The sequence below is a fragment of the Gracilinanus agilis genome, chromosome 2 (genome assembly GCF_016433145.1).
Source record: "Gracilinanus agilis isolate LMUSP501 chromosome 2, AgileGrace, whole genome shotgun sequence".
NCBI lineage: Eukaryota > Metazoa > Chordata > Mammalia > Didelphimorphia > Didelphidae > Gracilinanus > Gracilinanus agilis.
In genome coordinates, this window is record NC_058131.1 from 690428566 (window position 1) to 690453205 (window position 24640).

Below are 24640 nucleotides of genomic sequence, written 5' to 3' on the forward strand. Positions count from 1 at the left end.
CCCTGCCGTCGCCTCCGCCTCCCCCGGGGGGCGCGCAGCCCCCGCTAGGCCGCACCTGCCCCGCCCCCCGCTCGGGCCGCTGCCGCGCGTGCGCACAGGGCTCAACCGCCGCCCCTCCCCCATCGCTCTCGGCCCTGGGCCCAGGCCCCAACGGGATCGAGAAGAGGCGGGAGGCGCGGGGGGGTCAGGGAGGGGAGCGGCCCTCCCACGTGACCCGTGGCCCCGCGTGGCGCCCTCGCTCCGCGGCCTTGGGGCGCCGAGGTTCGCGGCTTGCTTTGACGTCCCTTCCCCTCTCTGCCCCCCGGGGGTCCTAGGAGCCCGCCCCGCCCATCTCCGCCATCCTAGTAACGGCAGCCGAGCCTTGGTAGCGCTTCGCTAAGGTAGAGATTGAGGCCAAACACATCCCAGACCCGTGACGGGGGACAAGCAGCAGGACCCCTCAGGGAAGGGGGAGGGGGAGGGGTGTGCCCTGAGGGGGCAGCCCTGGGCTTCTGGTCCTGCCCCTGGCTGTCAGATGGGCTGGCGTCGTTGGGTGGGTGGGGTTAAGGGGGACTGTAGGGAACTTCTAAACTGGCACTGCCCTCTGTCCATAAACCCAACCTGGCCTCAAAAGGAGCTGGTGGTCCCGAGGTCACAGGTACCAGTGGGGGGTGGGGGATTCGGACAAAGAAGAGGAGGGAGGCGGGGTAGTCATGAGGGAGGGAGCAGAAACTAGAGTCAGGCTAAGAGAGAACTGGTTATGGACAGGGAACAGATAGTACTTGCAGGAACAGACATTACAAAATGATGAGTGATAGATAAAGCTGAAGAACCTTGAAGACCAGGGTCAGTCATTTATACTTTCTTTGGTAGAGAGTGAAGGCCTGTTGGAGATTCTTGAGAATGAGAGCTATGCTGTGTATTCAGAAGATCAGAAGTGCATGTAGAGTTTATTTTTGAAGGAGAGAGATCCCAGGGACAACGAAAATAGTTAAGAGAATCTATTGCAGGGGCAGCCAGGAGTCGGGAGGTTCTGGGTTCAAATGTGACCCCAGACACTTCCTAGCTGGGTACCCTGGACAATCCCTTAGCCCCCTTTGCTTAGCCTTTACTGTTGTTCTGTTTTAGAACCAATACACAGTGTTCATTTTAAGACCGAAGGTAAGGGTTTAAAAGAAAAGAAAGGCTAAGGAAGTTGCATTAAATTAATGCTAAGGACAAGGGAAGAAGGTGCTGTCAGTGCTAGTAGAGAGGCAGGATCAAATCCTGTGATGATAGGATCAGATGGTTTGGCATTTAAATATAGGAAAAAGTGGAGAGTCGATGCTGAGGATGCTAAGGTTTCAAGACCTGGAAATTAGGAGAGTGGTGGTGGTTCTCATCAATAAAAATACAGAAGTTTGGAGGAACAGGTTTTAGGGAAAGATAAATAATGAGTGACATTTACATAATGCTTATTGTATGCCAAACACTTGTTAAGTGCTTTACAGTTATTTGTGCTAGCATCCAGCTGGGAAGCAATTACTGTTACTATTCCCATTTTACAGATTCAAAAATCTTTGGGTGAATTTACTTTTGGACACTTTTGAGTTAGAAGTATGATTACCCAGATAGAGGAAAGTTTTAAGCAGGCAGTTGAAAATGTATTGGGATCAGTTTGGAACCTGTCATGATTTTCTTTTTTCAGTGTGTCCCGATTATGGAAGGAATGTGTACGCCGAACCTTGAGGACCCAGCAGAGCGTGGCCTGGATCTCCACAATGGAGCCCGGGCCCCCAGAGATGCACTCGCTGGTCCAAGTGTTAGCCAAGGAGCTTGAGGCAAGTGATGGGCAGCCATTCATGAAGCACTGCATTTCGTATGGTGCCAGGCTTTGACAGATGGTGTTAATTCTCCTGAGATGGTGACATTTTCTTTGGGGTGGTTTTGTTTAAACTTTGTCTCGTTTCTTCTTGATGTGTTTATTCGCGACATGATCACTATTAGTTCTTAGTGCTACATTTCCAATTTATGGCACATTTAAAATGACACAGTGATGACTTGGTAATAGTTTCTGTGAGAATTGGGCAAAAAAAAAGAGAAGAGATTTGACTTTTTAAAGTTCTAAACCATGGGAAGATGGGGGCATATTAAGATGCAGAGGAGCACAGATCTGTCACAAACCTTCCAGTGACTTAGAGACTGAGGGATCCAGGGAATTATGAGGCGACAGAGAGATAAGTCAAGCTGGGGTAGGTCAAGGATGGAATACAGGCTGCCTCTGGAGTCTCCTAGATTTTTCTGAAGTCAGAGGCTATAGCAGTAGCCTCAAAGCACTCTGTAGCCCAGCTGTGAAAAAGACCCTAGACATAATCTATTCTGGGCTGTCCCCTAAGCCTATGTAACAAGGAGGAAGAACCTCAGTCAGAATCTATGGATGTGAGAGGTCCTAGAGCCCTGTTGGAAGAGGGACTTATCAATCCAGTATTAGAGTATCTCTATAGTCCTTTATAGGAGGAGCCTAGGTTGGGCTCTGGTCTTGGGATGAGACAACCCTGAACATGCCATTTATTTGTGGAGCTCAACCCAAGTATAGCACCCCCTTACCCATCATTCTTCAAAAACCGAACCAGATGAGGTGAGTAAATCAAGGTAAAAACTACAAATACCATGAGGCTTGAGAAACACAAGTAAATCCCAGGGAACATAGCGTCCACCCCAACAATTATAAAGTAAAACCTTGGAGAAAGAACATATTAGTTATAGGGACTGCAGGAGTACCAGGAGGAAGAAATAAAATGAGCTATAGCATGAAAGTGAGGAAGGAAAGAATGGTAAGGAAAATTGACATAGAACAGATGATGGAAACCCTTAATCAAGAACTGGATGTCCTGAAAATTAAAATGGGCCACACAGAAAACAAGGACTGAATAAGACAAGAATTAGGAAGACCCAAACAAAAAAAAAATTTTTTTAATAGAAAATATAAGAAATATGTCAAAAACAACTGATGTAGGAAACAGGTGAAAGAAAATTATAATATCTGAAGATCATGGGGGAAAAAAGTCTTGGATATATTAAAAACAACAATAACACCCCCCACCCCCAAACCAGCCCTAAACTCTCAGGACCAGATGACAAAATGAAAATAGAAACAACACAGTCACCTCTGGAAAGAAATCCCAAAATGAAAACTCCCAAGAATATCATGGATATCATGGCCAAAATTCAGAGCTTCCATCAAAGACAAACGGCAAGCAGTCAAAAAGGAATTCAAGGGCCAAGGAACCACAGGAAAATTGTCACAAAACTGATAAAGAGAGGAGAACTTGGAATATGATATTATAAAAGTCAAGAGAGAAAAGAATACTCTTTCTAGCAAAATTATATAATGCTATAGGGCAGTGATGGGCAAACTGCGGCCCCCTGAAATGTTCTCTCCAGCAGTGCAACATTATTCCTAATCTGACAAATACATGAGTAGGATACAATACAATGAAACTTTGTAAGAGGTGCCTTAGAAACAGACTAACAGATGAGCATCTCCTTTCCTTAGGCCCCCTTTTTAAAAAGTTTGCCCATCACTGCTATAGAGTAATGAGGAGGTGAATAAACCTTTAATGAAATAAAACATTTCCAGGTATTCCTGATCAAAAGGACAGAATGGAGTATATAAATATTTTAGAGTAGGAAAGCAGGGTCTGAGAGAAATAAAGGCTGAAAAGGAATATTTGGGGATGAATTATTTACAGTTGTAGAGAAATAAATGTCTTTTCGGAATCCTACTATTTTTAAGGGTTATATAGAGGGTCCACTGGTGGTTCTGTCCTAAATGTCTTAGAACAGTGATGGACAAACTATGGCCTGCGGGCCAGATGTGGCCCCCTGAAATGTTCTTTCAGGCTGCGCGACATTATTCCTAATCTGATGGATACAATGAAACTTCGAAAGTTGCCTTAGAAACAGACTGACAGATGAGCATTTCCTTTCCTTTGGCTCCCTCTTTACAGAGTTTGCCCATTACTGTCTTAGAAGAAGAAAATGGGAGGGACAGACAATATAATATATGGGGGAAAGAGAGATACTAGGGGAGGGAGGTAATCTGTGTAACAGGCCTAAGCTGAAGAGTACAGCTATGGAGCCTTGGGTAGGGGAAGTGGGCATCCTGTGAAACTCATTTTCATCTGAGCATGATAAAGGAATATTGAACACAACATACCTACACAAGAATGGATTCTGATACAGAAATACATTCAACTTGGAGGGGAAAGGGAAAATAAGGAGATGGGAAAGATAGTACAAAGTCTTCAGAAGGAGGACAGGGGAGCAGTCACAAGCAAAATAAACTAGGAAATTGGAAGGGATTTAAAGGAAGGGAAGAAAGTAAAAACTTGATATCAGGACTGAGGTAAGGCATCATAGAAGAAATGAACTATTTCACATGTAAGATGACAAGTGTCAGACAAATTCTACATTACTTATAAAAAGGGAGGTGGGAACAGAGGAAGGAAGTACAAAAGTACAAGTTTGAGGGAGATCTACAACTAACAATCATAACTGAATGAGCTAAACCCACCCCTAGAACAAGAGCACATTGGTTTAGAAAGTAGAATGTAACAATACATTTATAGGAAACCCACTTGAAACACAAAGATTTACATAGGATTAAAAGGGCTGGAGTAAAACCTCATGTTTCAGCTGGATTTAAAATAGCCTTCATGATCTCAGGTAAGGCTACAGTAAATATTTACAGGATAAAAAGAAACCAATATATTGCATTATATGAACTGCTATCAGTATGTTAAAGGTATGTGTTATACATGTATGCCAATGTGTGTGAGGGTACACACACAATAATGGTGGAGAATATACTTAATTCTGGACTTAGACAATGTAACCAAAGGAAAAAAGTTATGGATCTTAATAGAATTTGAGAAAAGTTAGTGATGATAATCTCTGGTAATTAGTGAATGGGATTAGAATGAAATTTACTTACCCTTCAGCAGTATAAAGCACCTTAAAATTTGGCTATGTATTGGGAGCATAAAGATCTTGCCAAAAATTATAGAAAAATATATTTGCTGATCACAATGCAATAAAAAATATTAAGTAAAGCCATTAAAGACTTTTAAAAAAGACATTCTAAATAACTGTTGAAGCAAATTATATAAACATAAAATTTCACCAAAGAAATTAACATTACTGAAACAACATACTAAAATTTATAGGATATAACTAAAGTAGTTTTTTTAAACCCTAATATCTTTTATATATATCCTTCTATATTAATTTTATTTGTTACAGGGCTAGGCAATGGGGGTTAAGTGACTTGCCCAGGGTCACACAGCTAGGAAGTGTCTGAGACCAGATTTGAACCTAGGACCCCCCCCCCATCTCTAGGCCTGACTCTCAATCTACTGAGCCATCCAGCTGCCCCAACTAAAGTAGTTTTGAGGGGAAAATTTATAGCTAAAAGTTCTTGTCAACAAAAGGGGAAAAATAAAAAAATATATAATTTTAGAAGCTCAAAAAAAGCAAATCAGAAATCCTCTGCTAAATACAAAGTAGAAATTCTGAAAATTAAGTAACATTGAAACCAAAAAGACCATTAAGCTGGTAAACTAGAAACTGTTTAAAAATACTCAAAGGGGGGGAAACTGTTACTTGTATCAAAAATGGAACAGAAAGCATTCAGAAGAAATGAAGAAACTCAAAACTATTTTGCTCAATTATATGCTAATACAACTGATAACTTAAAGAAAATAGATGAATGTTTATTCAACAAAATACCAGATTAACAAGATAGAAATAGGTTACTTAATCCAATATCAGAAAAATGATCTGAATGAGCCATAAATTAATACAATAAAGAAAAAGACTCCAGGACTACGTGGATTTGCACATGAGTTCAAACTTTCAAAGAACAATCAACACTACACAAATTATTTATGATTGTAAGAAAAAAAGGTACTCTTTCTATGATGTAAATAGTTTCAATACCTAAACTGGAGAGAGGACACAGAACAGAAACTACAGACCAATGAAGAGATGCAAACATTTTAAGCAAACTACAGACTAATCTCTAATGATCAACACAAAATCAGAAGTAGAAATTAGAACATGTGTGAAAGATTATACATAATGAAATGACCAGAATGGGTTTACATTATGAATTATTGATTCAATATGAGAAAAAACCATAATTAAACTTAATAAGAAAAATAAATCATGAAATAAATGCTTTAATAAAGCTAAATCTGAGGGCAAACATAAGGAAGAGGAGGCCTTTCTAATAATAGAAATAGAATTTAGAAAGAAAAAGTATTTAGAAATAAAATGAGGACACCCATTATTGACATTACAATTTAACATAGAAATATTAATTGGCAATAAAACAAAGAAATTGAAAGAATAACGGGCAAAGAAGTTTTTCAAATGATAGGACATATTTGAAGAATCCTAGGGTCAACTAAAGTTAATTAAAATAGACAAAGATGCAAGATATGAGTATATAAGATACATCCACATAAATCATTCTTATAAGTTAATAGAACTCTACAGGGAGAGCTTACAAGAGAAATTGCTTTCTAAGTAACTACAGAAGTTGTGAAATATTTGGAAACATCTGCCATGATTTATGCAGAGACTACAGGAATCCAACTAGCATTTTTTCAGAAATGCAGACCTAAATAATTGGGAGTTTAGTGACTGTGTATGTCAAACCAATACAAAAAAATGGCCATGCCTAAATTATTTTACTTATTCAATGTTATACCAACTTGTTTCATACCAAAAAGAAATCATTTCAGAAAAAATGAAATTCAGAAGGAAGAAGAAAAAATGAAGAATCAATAAAGGGGAAAAAAAGGATGAAGACTGGCCATTAGTACCAACTCTCAAAGTGTGCCACAAAGCCATAATTAAGGTGATGTGGTGCTTTTTGAAAAAGGTTAGACATACAGCATATATAAGCAGGTAAACAGTGGTATGTTTGATAAATCTAAACCCAAAGATTAGTAACTGGAGAAAGGACTAAATATTTGATAAAAACTTCTGGGAAAACTGGACAATGACAGAAACTTGGAATAAGTCAACAGCTCATGCTCTGTACTAAAATGAACCTTAGACTCCAAAGGTGACATAAATTAGAAGAACAAAGGAGAAATAAGCCTTCAAATCTGGATAGAGGAAGAGTGACTAAAGGGACTTAATAGGATATTGTTTCACTTGAAGAAATGGAGAAGGGGATAGTTTCAGAGGAACCTGGGAAGATTTGTATGAATTGATGCAAATTGAACAGAAGAAGGAAAACAACCTATCCTAGTGCAACCACACTAGAGGAAGACAACTTGGAAAGGCATTAGAAGATGATTAATGCAGTGTCTGGGACAGTGAAGATGAAGCTTCTACTTTCTCCTCACAAGGAGGTCATGAACCTAAAAGAAACATACATTTCTGGCATGGCATGGCCTATGAAGAATTTGTTTTTGCCAGGCTAGGCTTTCCTTAATTTTGTTAAATGGGTGGGGCATCTTTTTTTAAAAATGCTTATGCTATTCTGTATTGATTTGATGCATTCAATTCTGCATTGGTATTGGCCCTGAATTAAAACTTAAGCACTGAACCACAATGGCAAAGAGAAATAAATGGTGGAAAGACACTGCATCATCTGGCTACTAAAAAAAAAAAAAGTATTTCAGGGTCCTGCCAAAGGATTGGTTACTATTACTTGTGGGAATGAGTGAGTTATTGAAAAAATGAGTCAAGAATTTAAAATGAATGCCATTTATATTTCTAAATTTTTGGATTGCTAAGATGCATGCTACAAAACAAGTTATTTCCAAAAATAGAAATATTTTTAAAAATAAAGTCCTAAAGCAGCTTTGTAAAATAGTAGATGGAGGGGAACAGTTGCAAATATTAACTGCATAGACTTGGAGGAGTTTAAAGTCAGCATTTATTAACTGCTACCTTGTGTTACAGCAATTAAGTTACTAGAAATATTTTAAGACCTGTTACAGTTTTATAAAATAGCGTTTTTTGTAGTAACAAAAGTTGGTTTCTAGTTCTTTAGAGCTATGCTTTGAGCAATACATATAAGGAATAGTAGATGTAAACATGGTAAAGAACATGATGGGAAATGCACTGTTTTGGTGTCATGAAATGTGAAGCTGCTCACTGGAACATTCATTCTCTTTGTCTCTGTGTGTTTATGAGTGCAAAAACATCTTTTATATAAATATATAAAAATAGAAAGAAAATAACCTGTCTTAAAAGTTAAAAGTTTTGGACCAAAAAATAAGGGCAGTATGTGGATAGATTCTCCAGAGTAGGAATTTTTAACTTTTTTTGTGTCAGGAACTCCTTAGGATAATGTTTTTTTGTTTTATCTTTATTTTAATAAATTTCTGCATAAGTTTTCCAAGGTTATCAGAATAATGTTTTTAAATTCATGCAATAAAATGCATAGGATTGCATAGGAAACCAATTATATTGAAATAAAGTTATCAAAATAATTAAAGAACCAAGTTAAAAACCCATTACAGATTTTTGCAGTCATCTATTCAAATTAGGAAACTAAAAAATATTAATTCCCATATTTACTGTAATATAAAATTATTCCTAGGAACTAACAAAATACTTTAAATGAGTTGCTGCTAGTTTTTAAATTCAATAGTAAAGATGTGCTCATTCAACATGAGTTTTGGTCCTTACTAATGTAAAAATTTCCTAAAATAACAAACTGGAAGGATGTAGTTTGTACTTTCTTTGATAAACTTATTTTTAATCCACAGTACCATATAACCTTTTTGAGTCAGGGACTCTGACTTGTATTTCTATCCCCAGTGCTTGGCAGGGGCCTCCAGCATGTTGACACCTCATACATATTCATGGTCATATTCAGGTTCTCTTATGTTCTTGATGGATTTGATAAGACTAAGCTAGAGCAGGAGCCATGCTTGGGGGACAGAGGGCCAGAGGGGAGCAGGAGGAATGCAGTCACCAAAGGGTGGGCCTCAGAGGTCGGCTGCTGGGTGCTAGCCAGAGCTGCCCCTTGTTATCTTGCAGAAGGTTCATGCGCTGCCACAGACCGTCCTCTACATGGCTGATGAAGACACTTTTGTTGGAGAGGAAGATGGCCACGGGCACAAGAAAGGTGACTATGGGAGCATGCCTTCTCCCACGCTCCCCCAGCCTGAGCTGTGGGCAGGTCAAGGAATGCATGAGTGGGGAAAGGGATGGACAGTGTGCAAGATACTTTGTTGCAGATAACCCAGCCGGCTCAGCCCTCAAAGGCTGTTCCTCATGGAACCTGGCATAGATGAAACTAGAACTGTTTGTGGTTGAGTTATCGATTCTCTTTTCCTGGTGGAAGTTACAAATAAAACATTGTGTGCTCTCATCCTGGGATGTTTCTCTTGGGTTGAGTGATACACATAGCGAACCAGAGAGTCGTACTTAAAGAATGGCGTAATTGTCCAAAGTGAATGTAATTGATTACATAGCCAGAAAAGGGGTTCTTCTAGAACCTAAGCCAAATAGAGGGAGAATGCTTCCTTATTTGTCAGCAGTATGTTGGGGGAGGGGGAGGTATCTCAGAAATTTAATTTTAGATCTTTAAATCTGAAATGTTAGTTCCCAGTGAGATGAAAGTACTTACTGTTATAGAATATTTAAAATATAAGCTCTTTTTAAAACCATCCTGCATTAAATGAAGACTTCAAAGACTCCTTCATATCTCAATTTCTTTATCATTTTGTTACAGCACGAAAGAGAAACCCCCAGGAAATTGCTCGTGCCATTGAGAGGTTGTTTCCAAAACGCTGCCATGTCCTTGGGGTTATAACCCCAGGAGTCATAGGTGAGAGAGCCCACTGAGATGGGACAAACTTCTGAGTTTTTAATCAAAAGAAAAAAACATAATTGATATCTTAACAATTCCTTTGTTTCTCAGTACATCTCTCCCCTCCCTCTTCCTTGGGGAGCACTACCCCAACAGACAATCACAGGAAAAGAGGAGAAAAGCAGGTCAACAAAAGTAACTCCTTAGCCAAGCTTCCTAATATGTAGATCCTCTACCTTTTAAAAAACAACAACAAAAGGCACATTTTAAACTTTCTTTGGGGGCTTAATTTGGCTACTTGTTACATAACAGGAGCTGTTTGTGGAGGGGAGACTTGTACTTAATAGATTTATTTTTCTGGTTCTACTTATTTCACTTTGCATCTTCCTTTTTCTCTTTTTGGTAAGTCATCATTTCTGTTGGAACTGCCTTGCCTATATATTACTGATGACCTGGAAAGATATGTAGGTTTTTTAAACAAAACAATTTTGGTCTAAAAATGAGTCACATTTGTCATGCTATTCCTCTACTTGATCTAAATGGTGTTTCCAAAGTTATGGCTAATATTTAAAGATTGGCCAGAGGGACTGGTAAATGTTCCTTGTGATTTAAAACACTGACTAGTAATATTTAATCAATGACAAATACCAGTTTTTGAATTTGGAGATGACCCAAAACATAGAGAGAAAGCTTATGTTGGATGATGACAAACTCTCTAAAAGGCTCTAATGCATGGAATTTAATAGGAATAGATATAAAGGTAGAGTGATGCAAAGATAAGAGAGTTTAAAGGCCCTCTCCCCCTTTAGGTGGATTTATGGTTTTACTTTTGAGCTTTAAATGAATCAGCAGGGCACCATGCATGGCAGCAAAAAAATGAATACAATGATCATGCTGATTTGTCATTAGTAGAGATGTGACAGGAATGGGTGGGGGAGGTGGCTGTGGGCTTGCTTTGCTTTGCTTTCTCCTAGTTAGACACATCACAAAGAAGTATCCTCTTCAATTCTTAATCCCAGGACCCCTTTTTTCTTTTCCTTATCCCTTTTTGTCAAAAAGAAATCAATTTAGCCTTTTGCTCTTGCTTCTAGGCAACCTCTCATGGGTTTTCTGCAGCTTCTTATAATCTCTTTCATATGGGACATTGACTCTCTGGATGATTACGTAATTGTAGTTGAAAGTAACCCCCACTGGGCCCTGACTATAGAAGCTTTGAGCAATGGGTAGACATTACAGAGAGGCAGATTTTGCCTCAACATAAGGAAAAACTTATTACTCAGTTCACTTTTGACATAGAATTTTTTTGTGGTTTTCTGTTTACATTAAATAGGCGGGATTTGTCTGCTTTTTGGACTACTATTGCACATTACTCTAAATAGATAACAAAATTTGAGGTCCTAGGTAGAAATTGACCTCAACTAGTTAGATATTTTCAGAGAAGACCATTTAAATAGTCTAGTTTAATGAGGATGTTTAAATCCAGGTGTTCAGATGTTTTGTAAATATAGAGGTTATCACTAATGTAACTATTAACTTCTATACTGCTGCTTTTCCCCTTTTTAGAGGAGGATGGGGATTAATTTGTGAGTTTGAGGTTATTAATCACTCAAGTAAGCTACTTTAATTATATCTTGGTTTCATTTTAAATGTTTAAAAAGGAAGTGACCAAGTAGAGTTTTTGGAAGAATAAAAATAAATTCTAATAATTGATTATCGACTGAGTTTGAGTCAGAAAAAGACCTTTAGATAAATAACTTGGCTGTTTTCATGTAATACATAATATAACAATCTAAAGCAGCTGGATGGGAAACCTCCAAGAGAAGGTGGGATTTGGAATTGAAGGTTAGAGTAAAACCAAGTGTGAGAGGATACTCTTGTCATTGTGATTCATTTTCCAGTAACTCCAATGGGATCAGGTAGCAATCGACCTCAAGAAATAGAAGATGGAGAAGCTGGCTTTGCAATATTGTTCCCCAAAATTGATGGTGTCAAAATTGAGACTTTTCATTTTCTGAAGGATCTGAGAAAATGTATCCATGAAAGCAAATTGATTGAAGCAGGTAAGTTGCTGTTAGTGTTTATATCAATGCTTTAACATTTGATAAAATCTATGTGTACCCAGTCAAGTCATTAGACAACTGAGGATTCCCATCCATCAACCTATAGTGATGCCTGTATTATCCAGGGGTTAGGCAGCCTTCTGATAATTTTAAGAATGGTACAGAGCAAAATGAATAGTGTTTTTGGTAGTAAATCTTTTTGTAGACTGGAAAGAAAAGGAATATACAGTCAGGCCTCATTTTATGAGAACTTAACACATGCAAATTTTGACATACTATGATTGACAATTGAAGAAAATAATCAGAAATTATGAACCAAATCTGCACCATTTTCCCAAGAGGCGTAAGGTCTCACAGCAATTTGCTCAGTGACTCTCGTTCTGAGAAACGTTAGTGTGAATCATTCCATTTTTGTGCACTAAGCATTAGCTCCTGTATCAGTGTGGAGTTCTTGCTTGTAACAAGTTATGTCCTTGTCAGAGCAGTGCTTCTCTTTATTTCATTAATGTTGTTTAGTTATTCATAATGTCCCCAAAGTCCAAGAGGATCTATGCCAGGAGCTCTGATAAGCCTCAGAAAAGTCATAAAGTGCTCAAGAATGTTTGTATAAGAAATAGTTATAAAATAAAAGGGTTCACTGTTATGCCCAATTTTCAACTTGTGGGTCTTGGAAGTATTGGTCACTCAAAACAAGGTCCTACTGTACTCCTTTATTGGTTGTGGCCATAAAAGCTAAACTAAACATTGACCACCAAAAAGCAGCAAGACCAGAGCAGGTTTATAGTCTCAGGGAACATAGCCCTCCCTACCTTTAAATACCAGTGATGCTCAAAGACAGTCCAGGTCCTTGATATTTCTTGCTTTTAGGATTATTTTTACTGTGAAATCTATGACTAATTCTTCTTTATATTCTTCCATTACAGTGATGTTATATAGTCTGTCTAAGATAGTCTCTTGGTTAGAGCATTCACTTTTTGCTCTACAGTGTGTTGGGAAGAGACAACTTCCTAAGTTTCTGTTTTATTTATGGAAGTGGAAATTCAGGTTCAGGAAATCAACTAGAATCATTTCAAAGCCAGAAGGAACCATAGGGATGTCCACCTTAGGGTCCTTAAAAGTGGAACAGCTTACCTAACAGATCGTTATTGTGAATTTGTTTTTTTATTGGATAAATAAGATTTTAGACCAGTGATGGGCAAACTACAGCCTGTGGGCCAATGCGGCCCCCTGAAATGTTCTATCCCACCTTGGGACATTATTCCTAATCTGACAAATACAATGAGTAGGATACAGTACAATGAAACTTCGAAAGAATTGCCTTAGAAACAGACTTTCAGATGAGCATTTCCTTTGGCTCCCTCTTTAAAAAGTTTGCCCAACACTGTTTTAGATTATAAGTGAATTTCATCTAACATAATTATAGAATGTAATATTTTCCCTATAACTTAGGATCAAATGAGGAACAGTGACTTCTTAGGTTTTTTTTGTTTTTTTTTTTATCCTGGGACTCCATTCTAGGAGCATAGGGCCACAACCAGTAGGTAGTGGGTCACACTGTCGCTCAGGGTCACCCAGCTGGGAAGTGTCTGAGCCCGGATTTGAACCTAGGACCTTTCGTCTCTAGGCCTGGCTCTCAATCCACTGAGCTAGCCCAGCTGCCCCTACTTAAGGTTGCAGTTTTTTTAGCAGATGTAGTTTTTACAGGGTGGGGTTGCTAGCCCCACGCCCAACCCTCCTCCTTTTTTCATCTGGGCTAGGGACCGTCCTTGGCCCAGGAGTGGTAAGGGTGGGCAGTAGGGGTCAAGTGACTTGCCCAAGGTCACACAGCTGGAAATGTCCGAGGCCGGACTTGAACCTAGGACCTCCAGTCTCTAGGCCTGGCTCTCAATCCACTGAGCCACCCAGCTGACTTCTTAGTAATAGTACTAAATTCTTTTTTAATAGATACCATTTTGGAGAGGTAGCTTACATGATTCAAGTCCTGTTTCTCAGGACCATGGGCCAACCCTCTTTAAGACCTTTTGTTACTGACAAAATTGTAACACTTCTTAAGTAGAAGGAATTTCTCCATTTGGAGTTCTTCTCATAGGTGAATCACAGATCTAAGTCTTGTTGTTCCATCCCCCCCCACCCCCCAAATCCTGTATTAATATCTTCCCAACATGAAAGTGATGTGGAATTAGATGGTTCTTTTACTTTTTGAAGAACTACTTTTTTTATTCGTTGAATTCTGCAATTATTTTTAAGTTTGCTGAGAGCTCTACTCAGCAATGGGCAGGGGGGGTAAGAAGATAAAAGTGTATTTGAGGCAATAGCTTCATCCTTGTATAATTTATGGTCTGGTAGGGGATTAGTATTTGGCTTTCACTCTCTCACTGTGGTTGTGAATGGACTCATCATAGGGTGTCAGAGCTGGAAAAAATTCTCTAATTCAACCCCTGAGTATACAGAGGAAGAAACTGGAGGTTCAAGAAGGGGAACTTGCTCAGGACTTTATATAGTGAGATTTGAAAAAGCTTCTGTAGGAGATGAGGCAGGGAACGAATTAGTGAGGAATTAGAAGACTGCCTTAATGCAGTGAAGGCCCAGTGGAAGAATGATATAGCACACACATTCCACATGGTGTCATTCAGCAGCAGAGCAATTAGATGATGGGAGTAATTCAGAAATGAGCTCTGACTAGTGGTGGACTGTGATGGGTGAGTAAGACTTGAAAACATTAGAGTTGAAATAGCTAACACAGGGGTTAAGATTGGAAAGGGAAGTCAAAGTAGGGCTAATCTAATCTGTGATACTTCTAAGAGGTAGAGGGTTTGGAGGACTTACTGAAAGGAAAGACTGGATTTAGGAGAGCTAATGAAAGAAAGTTATGGTCATGTAGTCACAATTTTTAATTAAGGAATGGAACTCTTGTGGGTATTGATGACATCAGTGTGTGACTGTCACTGCATATTCCTGAAATAGCATAAACGAGTAGGGGATGAGATTGAAGAACACTGAGGAATTAAGAGATTAAGAAGCATCACTGTGAATATTGAAAACTCTCCCCTAGAATAAGGGCAGGAATTGTAGAGGAAAGAAAGATGGTTATCCAGGTGCTTAAGTCTCTGAGAAAGGTAGGCTGCTCTGCCCCTCCACCCCCCACAAAAAAATAACAAACCTGGGTGCCAGTACACAAGAGCTACCATGATTTGGATTGGGTAGAACATTTTGAATCTACTTCAGAGGAGAGGTAAAAGAGATAAGGTTTAAGGAGCAGGAGTATTCAGACTCCCCCTTGCAGAATCAGGGTCTCCTTGAATCTCACCTCTTATTCCTTATGGAGGATGCCATATTTCAATAAGAGAGAGATTAGATAGTATTGTAAGAGAAATAGATCTAGAACAAAGAGAACTCTCATTATAGAAAGGGGATTCCAGAGGACACAATGGAAGGGGTGATTTAAGTTTAGGGTGGGACTTGAGTGGCCTTGGTTCCAGGAAGATGAGCATGAGAATGGGACATGGAGATTGGAAATGGTTTTCTCCTGAACAGCAGTAATAGCTAGCCAAGAGAAGTAGTTGCTGTTATCTATCCCCATTTTACTGATAAGCAAACTGACCAGCAGAGGCTAAGTGACTTGCCCTGGGTCACTTAGCTAGAAAGTGTCTAAGGCCAGATTTTGATTATTACAGAAATAATGACCAAAGCCAGAGAAGAAAATAGTAGATGACAGGTGAATAGCTAGGCTCACATTCCCCAAGGGGGTGTTGCTAAGGGTGCTTCCCAGGCCTTGTTGTAGAGCTCTGGACAATTGCTGTAGGATTACTGCCAACCCGCTCTGGCAGGGAAAGGCTTCTCTCTACCAGGGTCTCTATACCTGTGAATCACAGTCCCTATCATTTGGCTGCCCCAAATCTGTATATGGTCTTAGTGTATCACTATTTTATTTTTTAAAAGCAAATCCCAAGAGGGGAGGGAAAGAAAATAAATCATAGAAACATGGGAAAATATTTAAAAATTAAAATAAAAAAAATCCACACCAGGAAGCTGGTAGCTATATGTTTGCATGTATGTAAACAGGTATACTTTATATATTACATAATAAATTTTTTAAATGTTAAATATTTAAAGGTTTTTTTTAAAGGTGAATACTGAGGTTATTAAATAAACTTGGCTCTACATAAATCCAGATTTGAAAGTCTGAAACGTAATTGGTCAACTTTTCCTATATATTCTTGAGGTTTTCAGATACCTTATAACTCCTAAATCTACTGTGAGTATATTTGTGTTGCTGTTCTAAGGAGTTTTCATGTATTTAATTTACATGGTCTTAGGTTAAAAAAATGGTCTCCAATATTTACTGTGTCTTTTTGTTTTGAATCTCAAAGGCAAATTCAGTTCAAGTCCCCCATGTAAGTATCCAAAAGGCATTTTTGTATTGGGGAAGGTATTATTTTATCTGAAAAGAGCACTGAATGAGAGAAGATCATGATATGTGGGTCCTTGTGTCTGCCACAAACTTCTATCATGACTTTTGGAAAATAACTTCTGCTTGTTGGGCTTCAGTTTCTTCATCTGTAAAAGAGGAGAAGGTACTAAATAATCTCTAAGAGTTTTCTAAGGGTGACTAACAATTGCTTTTCTTTTTATTCATTACAGGTCTTAAAAACAATCCGGAGCTTCGGGTGGTCCTTATATTTGGCTACAATTCTTGGAAGATTGGAGCTGCTGGATTTCTTCAGAAGGTTGTCAACATTCTCAATGAAAAGAGCGTCATGCTGGCTGGTGGCCAGGTAGACCGCTTGACCTCCTTGACATCGGAGAGGTTTGTGCTCATTCTGCTCTGTCCTGGATAGGTAGGGGGCAAGAGGAGTATTGGAGTATTGGCCCTCTTGGAGTTTTAGGTAGTGGCAACATCCCCCCTACCCCAAGCTTGCTGCATATTTATCTGGCTTTATAACAGAGGAGGAAGGTGGTTTCCTGAGAGAAGAACCATAGTGGGCATTTTCTGTAGTGGTTTAAGGTTTTGTATTCTCACAACACCCTCCAAGATGTAGGTGCTATTATTTTCCCTATTTTATTGATGTTGAAGCTGAGTTCTAAGAAAGATGAAGTAACTTGCCTCGAGTCCCACACACAGCTAGAAGGTCTGAGATGGAATTTGAATGGAGGTCTTCCTGACTCCCAAGGCCAAGCTTATAGCCCCTGCTCCCCACCTGCCTAAGAAAACTTGGTTTACACACAAAGACCTGGTCTCACTCCCAGCTCCTAAGCTTGGGGCTTCCTCACATGGTGGTGGGGGGGAAGGGGGTACCTAGGATCATAGATCTGGAGCAGGTAGAGCCTTCAGGGGCCATCTAGTTCTACCATCTTAACTCACAAATGACGAACCTGGGGCCTAGGCTTGTGCCTCCCATCTTTATTGGCTTCCCCAGCTTTTATAGTTCCATGATTCCAGCAGGTTTGATTAGTTAAAAGAAGCAAATGGAGGCTGCTGACTAAAGAAACAACAAATTGGCCCTTTCCCAAGTTATCTAGGACCTCAAATATCCCCCTTTAAAGCAGGCTCAGCGTGCTCACTGGCTCCCACTTGGCAGTTGTGACTAGCTGGAGTCTAGGATGTGGCTTGTCTTGCTCCAGAAGCATTGATGAATCCCTGCCCAAGTTCTCGCTGAGACTCACTGCTCTGTGTGCCCAGCCACCTGTTCTGTCCCCTGGGCCCCAGCAGTGTGCCCCCTCCACACTCCCTGTTGTCCCGTGTGTCTCTTCAGGCAGTCAGTAAGCATTAGGTGCTGACTTGTTCCCAGGCTTGGGGCTGAGCAACGAGGCCATCCCTGCTCGCCAGGGAGCTTAGGTCCTAATGGCCACATGGACAGAAAAAATAGAGATGGTGGGAGGACCAAGTGGCTGCACATATGTAGTGAGGGTCACTAGGAGAGGCTCCTCCCACCCCAACCCTCTGTTGGGGAGCAGAAGGTGGTCTTCTCGGGATGTACTCTGAGAGGTAGCAACAAGGCCAGAGACAAAAGATGGAGAGTCTGGGTCAGCAAGCATGATTAAGTGCTTCCTGTGTGTCGGGCCCAGTACTGAGGAAGAAAGGTCAAAACTCATGGGGAGAGTCAGGGGCCTCCCTCTGTTCTTGTTCACTTCCTAACTCTGTAGTCTGCCTTCTGGCTCCATCTCTGTCATTGTGTCCCTGACACCCCTTTCTCAGGCCCTATTCTTGTTGCTCTCTCAGCAGCCATGGAGACTCTGATGGTACCCCATCTAGCTGCTCCTTCTTGGTCTCCTTCACTTGCTTCTTTCCCACCACAGCCATTCCCCCCCCTCCCCCACTTCATCTCCTGGCTATCTCATCACCTCCCCTTAGCCTCTGCAGGCTCCTCTTGGGTCTCGGGGTTCTCTTTCTCCCCCATCTCTAGCTGCACATCTCCAGACTTCCTAAACTCCCCAAATCCAGAGCCACTCTCATCCTCTTTCCCTGCAGATCCTCCCGAGGGCACCATGGCCCTCCTGGTCACTTCCAGCCCTGCTTTCTACTTGATTCCTCCCTCTTTCTCCATATTTCTGATCTATTGTCAGGCCACTCCTGTCTCCCTTCACCACACATCTCTTGGACGTCACCTTTGTTTCCATTCCACAGCCCCCATGTGGTGCCAGCCCTCCATCCCCCTGGTGGGATCAGGGAGCACTTTACCTACAGAGGCCGAACATGGGGATTCCAGAGGCAAATTGTGGGGGACATTCTAGCACTGGGGGGCCAGTCTTGGAATGAGCCACACTTGGGGAATGGAGTGCACGTCTGTAGAGGAGCAAGTAAGTAGGCCAGAGTGGCCGAACTATAGAGCGTGGAGGGGAGTGATGAGTCAGGGTGCTAGAATGTGGGGAGATGCTGAGGTGCAAGACTTTGTACAGCCCAACCCGGTGCTGATGTGGCTCGCTCTCCAGCCTGAGGAGAAGCAAGGGTCAGACCCCAGCTTTAGGACAGGGACTGCTAGCTGAGGGGCCCTGGAGGGCTGGGCCAGATGGGCAGCTGCTTCAGTCTAGTGGGAGATGATGAGGCCCTGAAGTAGGGCGGAAGCGAAGAGACTGGCGACCCATTGGACCACAGTAGGGGTGCACAAGAGTGAGGCTTCAACAATCCCAATAGGGCTGCTGGGGCAGGCCACGGGCAGGAGCAGTGAGTGGGGTTCTCCTTGGGAAGGGGGAGTTCAGGAGAGGGATGGGATGGGGAAAAGGAGAATATTATGAAAAGCCGCTTCCTCCAGAGGTTCATCTTCATCTACTTCTCCCCAAGAACATTTTAGATCCCAAGCTTTTATGTGTCTCAGAAGATGTCAGCATTTGCTTCCCTCCCTTGGGAACCAATCACTGCCTCTCTGTTTTGTTGGAGTGCACCAGGCAGAAAGTATGGAACAGTCCTTGGGACACTGTCCTTCATGTGGATGTTCACAAAGTGCCCTCTGAACCTATTGCAGTTGTTACACGGAGGTCAAACCCCAACCCACCCCCCCCCCCCCGCCCCAAATGGCACGTATATACTCTCTCAAGGCAGTTGAGGATCTCCCAAAAAAAGACAATTCAAACCCATCCAAAGATAGTTTTCTTTATTTCTTATTCCTGTTCTGAATGTAATTGGTATTTGCATATAACCAGAAGACCAAGAGGATTGTACATGAACCTGTAGATCAAGTTAATCTTTTTTTCTTTAAGTATATTAGGATTAGTCTGTAGTTTTCAAAGCTGTCTTGCTTATCTAGAATTTTTTTCTGATCTGTCTCTTTTTAGAAAAGATCCATTAGGACACTTAGGTGGCTCAGTGGAGAGAGCAAGGTCTGGAGTCTGGAGGTCCTAGATTCAAATTTGGCCTCAGATGCTTCCTGGCTATGCGATTCTGGGCAAGTCACTTAGCACTTATTGCCTAGCCCTTACCTCTCTTCTGTCATAGAATTGGTATTAAAACTGATACTAAAATCTGGCCTACTCACTCAAGTGTCTCCTCTCTCCCTTCAGCCAACAAAGTCATTGTCCTAAAGCTTGGGTCTGACACACCAGCCCTCACTGGCAAGGGCCACTGCTTTGGTTCATGACCTGTCAACAACAAGAGCTTCCTCAGCAGTCCTTTCGAATCAGGGCTCTATGCTGACAACAGTCCTGAATTTCCTTAGACTTTTTTCCTTTTATAATGTTATTGTATAAATTGTTCTGCTTTTATTCATATCACTTTACAGGCAGTTTGCTAGATCTGCCCAGGTTTCTCTGAAACTGGGAACAATTAATCATTTCTTCTGCTGAAATACTTTTTATATTCATGTGCCAGAACTTGTTTGTTCATTCCCCAGTTGATGGCCACATTTTAGTTTACAGTTCTTTGCTTCTACAAAAAGAAATGCCCTACTTTTTTTGTGCACAGGGGCCTTGAAATTTTTTTTCTTTTATAAAAGATTGTATTAACTGACTCAGTTATATTCTCTGCTCTTTGTACAAAAATGGTGTCCATAATGACCTCTGTGGTTTGAACTGTGATGGGAAGCCAGTTTTAAATGGAGGGTTACAGCCAGTACCTCCCAAAGAAGAAAGATAAAAGCCTAGGATAGTGAATTCTATATGGTAGAATATCAAAGGCCCACAGGGCAGGCGTGGTTTAGATTTCTGTGCATTTTAGAGATTGGAGCTTGGAGCGGACAGCAAAATCTTTATTCATTGTACCTGTTGTCCCTGCTCATGTCCTGCTGGTCTTCCTCCATGCTCCCTATGGCTATCTCTGCTTTTCTCCATGCCATCCATTTTTTGTTATTGTCACCCATTGAACAAATGTGATTATTGCTTCCACTTCAAAAGTTCAGATAATTTTTGCCAGTCTTGGGTCTCTGAGACCAAATTTTTGCTCTGTGCACATACTTGGAGTGTAACTTCTCAGTCGTAATGTGTTCATACTCCAGTGTTGTGCCAGTAAAAGGAAGAGCCCTTTTGTCAGGTGTCCCAGTATTCCAGACTATACATTTCTTTAGCAGAAATGCCATTTAGAACAAAGGTATCAAACTCCCCGTGGGGAAGATAGCAACAAAACCAGATTAATATAATTGGGAAATGTAAAATAAATAGAAATATAGCATAGATAATGTTAACTTGTGGTTTTCTAAGTCAAGATATGGCCTGCAGAGAGAGCTTGACACCCCTGATTTATAAGATTGATGCTATAGTCTGAAGTATTTTCTCTTCTGAACCTTTCTAGAATGATTTTGGGAAGAAAAATTAGCAGTAACTTGTTTCTTTTTTATACTAAATGGCTTAAGGAAATGATACAAAATAACGCTTCTCATTTCCTAGGATCATTTGTGGAGGTGCCTGGGAATAGACACATTGACTGGTATTTTGACAAAATATTTGACGAGCAGCGATTGGATCTCCAGTGCTCACTCTTTTTTTTTTTTTTTTTTTTTTTGCTTTTCAGTGTTTTTGACTATATCAGAAAAAGGATGTTGGTGATAGTTTTTTATGCTTTAACTTCCCTTTCTTCCCTACAAGTTGACTGTAGACTGGGGTAGGGTTTAATGGCTGGGTCCACGGAGTTTTCTGTCTCAGAATTGGGAGCAGCCGCACTTGACACCAGAGAGGCTCATCGCCTGTGAAGACCAGCCTCCAGGCGGCAGCTCAGGAAGGCTCCCTCCATGGTCAGCTCGGATGATGATGGGGAACGTTGGGGGGGGGGGGGTTTGAGGTGTGGCATGGGTGATGGCTGCCCACTGGAGGCCAGTTTCCCGCCCACCCAGTGGTGACACTTCTGTTCCTTTTCAGTAACCCTCCCACCAACGAGGCCTGCGGCGTGGTCGGCCTCTCCTTCAGTGGACCTCAGATCCAGAGCGCTTCGGTGCTGCTGAACCAGGATGTGAACGATGAGAAGACGGCCGAGGCCGCCATGCAGCGCCTCAAAGCCGCCAACATCCCCGAGTACAACACTTTCGGCTTCATGTTCGCCTGCGTGGGCAGAGGCTTCCAGTACTACCGGACCCGCCGGAACGTGGAGGCGGATGCCTTCCGGAAGTTCTTCCCCACCGTTCCCTTGTTCGGCTTCTTCGGCAATGGGGAGATCGGCTGCGATCGCATCGTCACGGGGAACTTCATCCTGAGGGAGTGCAACGAGGTGGAGGATATTCTGCTCCACAGCTACACCACCGTCATGATCCTCATCCACCTCGGCCCAACCAAGTGAGCCTCTGCTTCGGGGGCGTCCTGCCGAATCCCGCCCGCGTGTGTACATATTTCAGGTGAAGTCCCTTTAGAAGTATCTGTTTTATACCTTTGTTTAATGCTCTCGAGATAATGTTGAAATAGGTCTAATGGTGTTAAGTGAAGGAGAATGTGTGTGTAACTCAGCCGGGGGAGGGGGGAGCTTAGGGGAGCCTTCGGGCAGTGCCCAGAGGGACAAGTGAGGCCTCCTTACCCGCCGTGAGGGAGGAGAGCACTGGATCAGGAGTCCCAAGTCCCACCTCTGCCTCCTGGTAGCTGTGGGACCTTGGACAGGACCCCTTACCTCTCTGAGACTCAGTTTCCTCATCTGCAAAATGGAGAGAACACTCGCACTACCTAGCTCACAGGGTTGTTGTGAGGCTAAAACAGAATGTGTGTAGAGCGCTCTGTAAACCTGGCAGTGCTACAGAAGTGTGTAAGTGGTTATTGTCAGAGAAATGATCATCTTGGGGCCATAATCATGAAGTTTTTTGTTTTCTTCAAAAACATACAACATTGGTCTGTTGTCTCCTTCAAGGAGACCTTTTCTCAAATGCACCTGTTTTTCAGACACTTTAATAAAGTTATTACATTATTTTTACTCATTGCATAAAGTTACAATAAAATATTTTGTGGTGGTAGTTGGTGCATTGAAGTTATTCAGCCTGATGAACAATTTGCAAGATTAATCAACAGTGTTGCTTTATACGTTACAACTATTCCTTTCCATTTCTCAATAAAGAAAACACGAGTAACTCTTTTGTTCCCCTTCTTTTTGTAGCTAAGCGGCAGGCACCCGAGAAGTTGTGTTCTCATTTTGGTTCCTGGAAATTAGTTCCTTGGACATAACTGCTTTGCAGCCAGATGGTTGGTATCAGCTGTCAGGGAGAAAAGGGGCGATACAGGTCCTGTGCCTTTCCCAGCAAACACTGAGCTGCAAAGCAGTGGTTACAGATGGCACAGTGGAGTAGCTCAGGGTTCATGGAAAGAGCCTGGCTGCAAAGCCCACCTACTCTGACTAACCTATGTGATCTGGAGCAAGTCAGTTGACTTTGTGGTTGTGAACCCATCTGTAAGATGATTGGTTCACTCTAGCTTGACAAGGTCCATTCCAGTTCTGCATCCTGATTAGTCTATCTAGAGGTGGACAGAAGTTTATAAGAGAACTCAGCCTAGAAAGGGTTATTATTGATTCTCCATTCTTAGTTTTCCCCCCAGGGGTCTTCCAAACCCAGAGCTTGGCCCTCTTGACTAAAATAGGTTTAAGAAAGTACTTCATTTTTAGTGGCATATCAAACCCATGCAGCTGTATTTCCAGAAGAACAAAGACTGCCCAGGGCACATCTAAGTACCATGTTCAGTTCTAGGCACCATATCTTGTAAGGACATTAACAGACAAGCTCATTGAGAGGGACCAGGTGGAGGAAGGGACTGACTGGAAACTATGGTTTAGAACTATTAGCTGAAGGAATGAAGAATGTTGAATTTGGGGGAGAGGATCTAGGGGAAATGCCCCTGGCTTTCTGGATTCGAACAGGGCTGCTAATGGAAGGCCTAGCTTGTTCTGTTTGGGTCCAGAAGGCAGAAGTAACAGCAGTAGGGGGAGAGTTAGGGAACTTATCATGTGAGCTATCCAAAAGTGAAACAGATTGCATCACTGCAGATATTCTAGGGAGGCTGGCTGACTGCTGGTCAGATGGAGAGAGGATCCCTTTTAAAATCGGGCCTGGGCCAGGCGACTTCTCATTTCCCATCTAGCTCAGATTCTGCCAAGTGGGTTGAGCCTCCTTAATCTATAGAATCTCTGGCCTCTGCAATAACTAACTTGCTAATTTTCTTTATTCCTTTCATGACAATGGCCCTATTGAATTTGTTCCACCCAAAAGCAAGAGCTGCCCACTGATTCCATCCCATTTCTTCCCTGACCTTTATGGCTCTCTGATTATGTCCTCTAGTCAGATGTTCATTTTCATAAAATCTAGATACTATGCCCAGGAAATTCTGTAGGAGGAATAAGGCCAAAAATTGAGTCAATCATTTTATTTATGCAGATCAGTATACGTGAAAGATTTATGGGTATTTCTCAAGGGACATTCATTCTGCTGTTACAGCTACTTCCAAGAGGATGCTCAAAGTGTCCCTCACCATCTGAGACCAAATATCTTTCTCTTCTACATTTATAATCTTGTCCCAAGGCAGAGAAGACTGTGAAAAGTATAACCAGAAATTGTGCTGAAAAGAAGATGAGCTTTCTGGAGATGGTTGCCACTGTCCACCTGCCCCCAGGAGAGTTCGGTGATGATGTAACATTTGGCCCTAACCTAGAATGGTTAGCCAATTTCAACTGTCAAACACCCGTGGCTTAGATAAGAAAGACCACCAAGAAAGGAATAACTAGTGCTGCCTCAGCTAAAAAATAGACACCGCTTATTTTGACGGTCTTAAGGGTTTCAGAAGTTGTAGACGAACACAGGAAGAAGAGGGAGGTGATGGAGAGAGCCCTGGATTCTGGATCAGAGGGCTTGGGCAGGAGGCCCACTCTGTGACCTCACACTACTGTCACTTT

General features: G+C 41.5%; 1 protein-coding gene across 1 annotated transcript in view; it reads left to right on the forward strand.

Annotated features, from left to right (window-relative positions):
• FBXO22 (F-box protein 22) overlaps window positions 1-22826 on the forward strand; it is a 27628-nt gene extending 4802 nt beyond the window's left edge. The window contains exons 2-9 of the mRNA XM_044660291.1: window positions 39-261; window positions 315-364; window positions 1659-1799; window positions 9028-9115; window positions 9725-9820; window positions 11701-11862; window positions 16504-16669; window positions 21643-22826. Of these exons, the coding sequence (XP_044516226.1) occupies window positions 39-261; window positions 315-364; window positions 1659-1799; window positions 9028-9115; window positions 9725-9820; window positions 11701-11862; window positions 16504-16669; window positions 21643-22057 (1341 nt within the window). The 3' untranslated portion in view covers window positions 22058-22826. The remainder of the gene's footprint in view (window positions 1-38; window positions 262-314; window positions 365-1658; window positions 1800-9027; window positions 9116-9724; window positions 9821-11700; window positions 11863-16503; window positions 16670-21642) is intronic.
• The last annotated feature ends 1814 nt before the right edge of the window (window positions 22827-24640 follow it).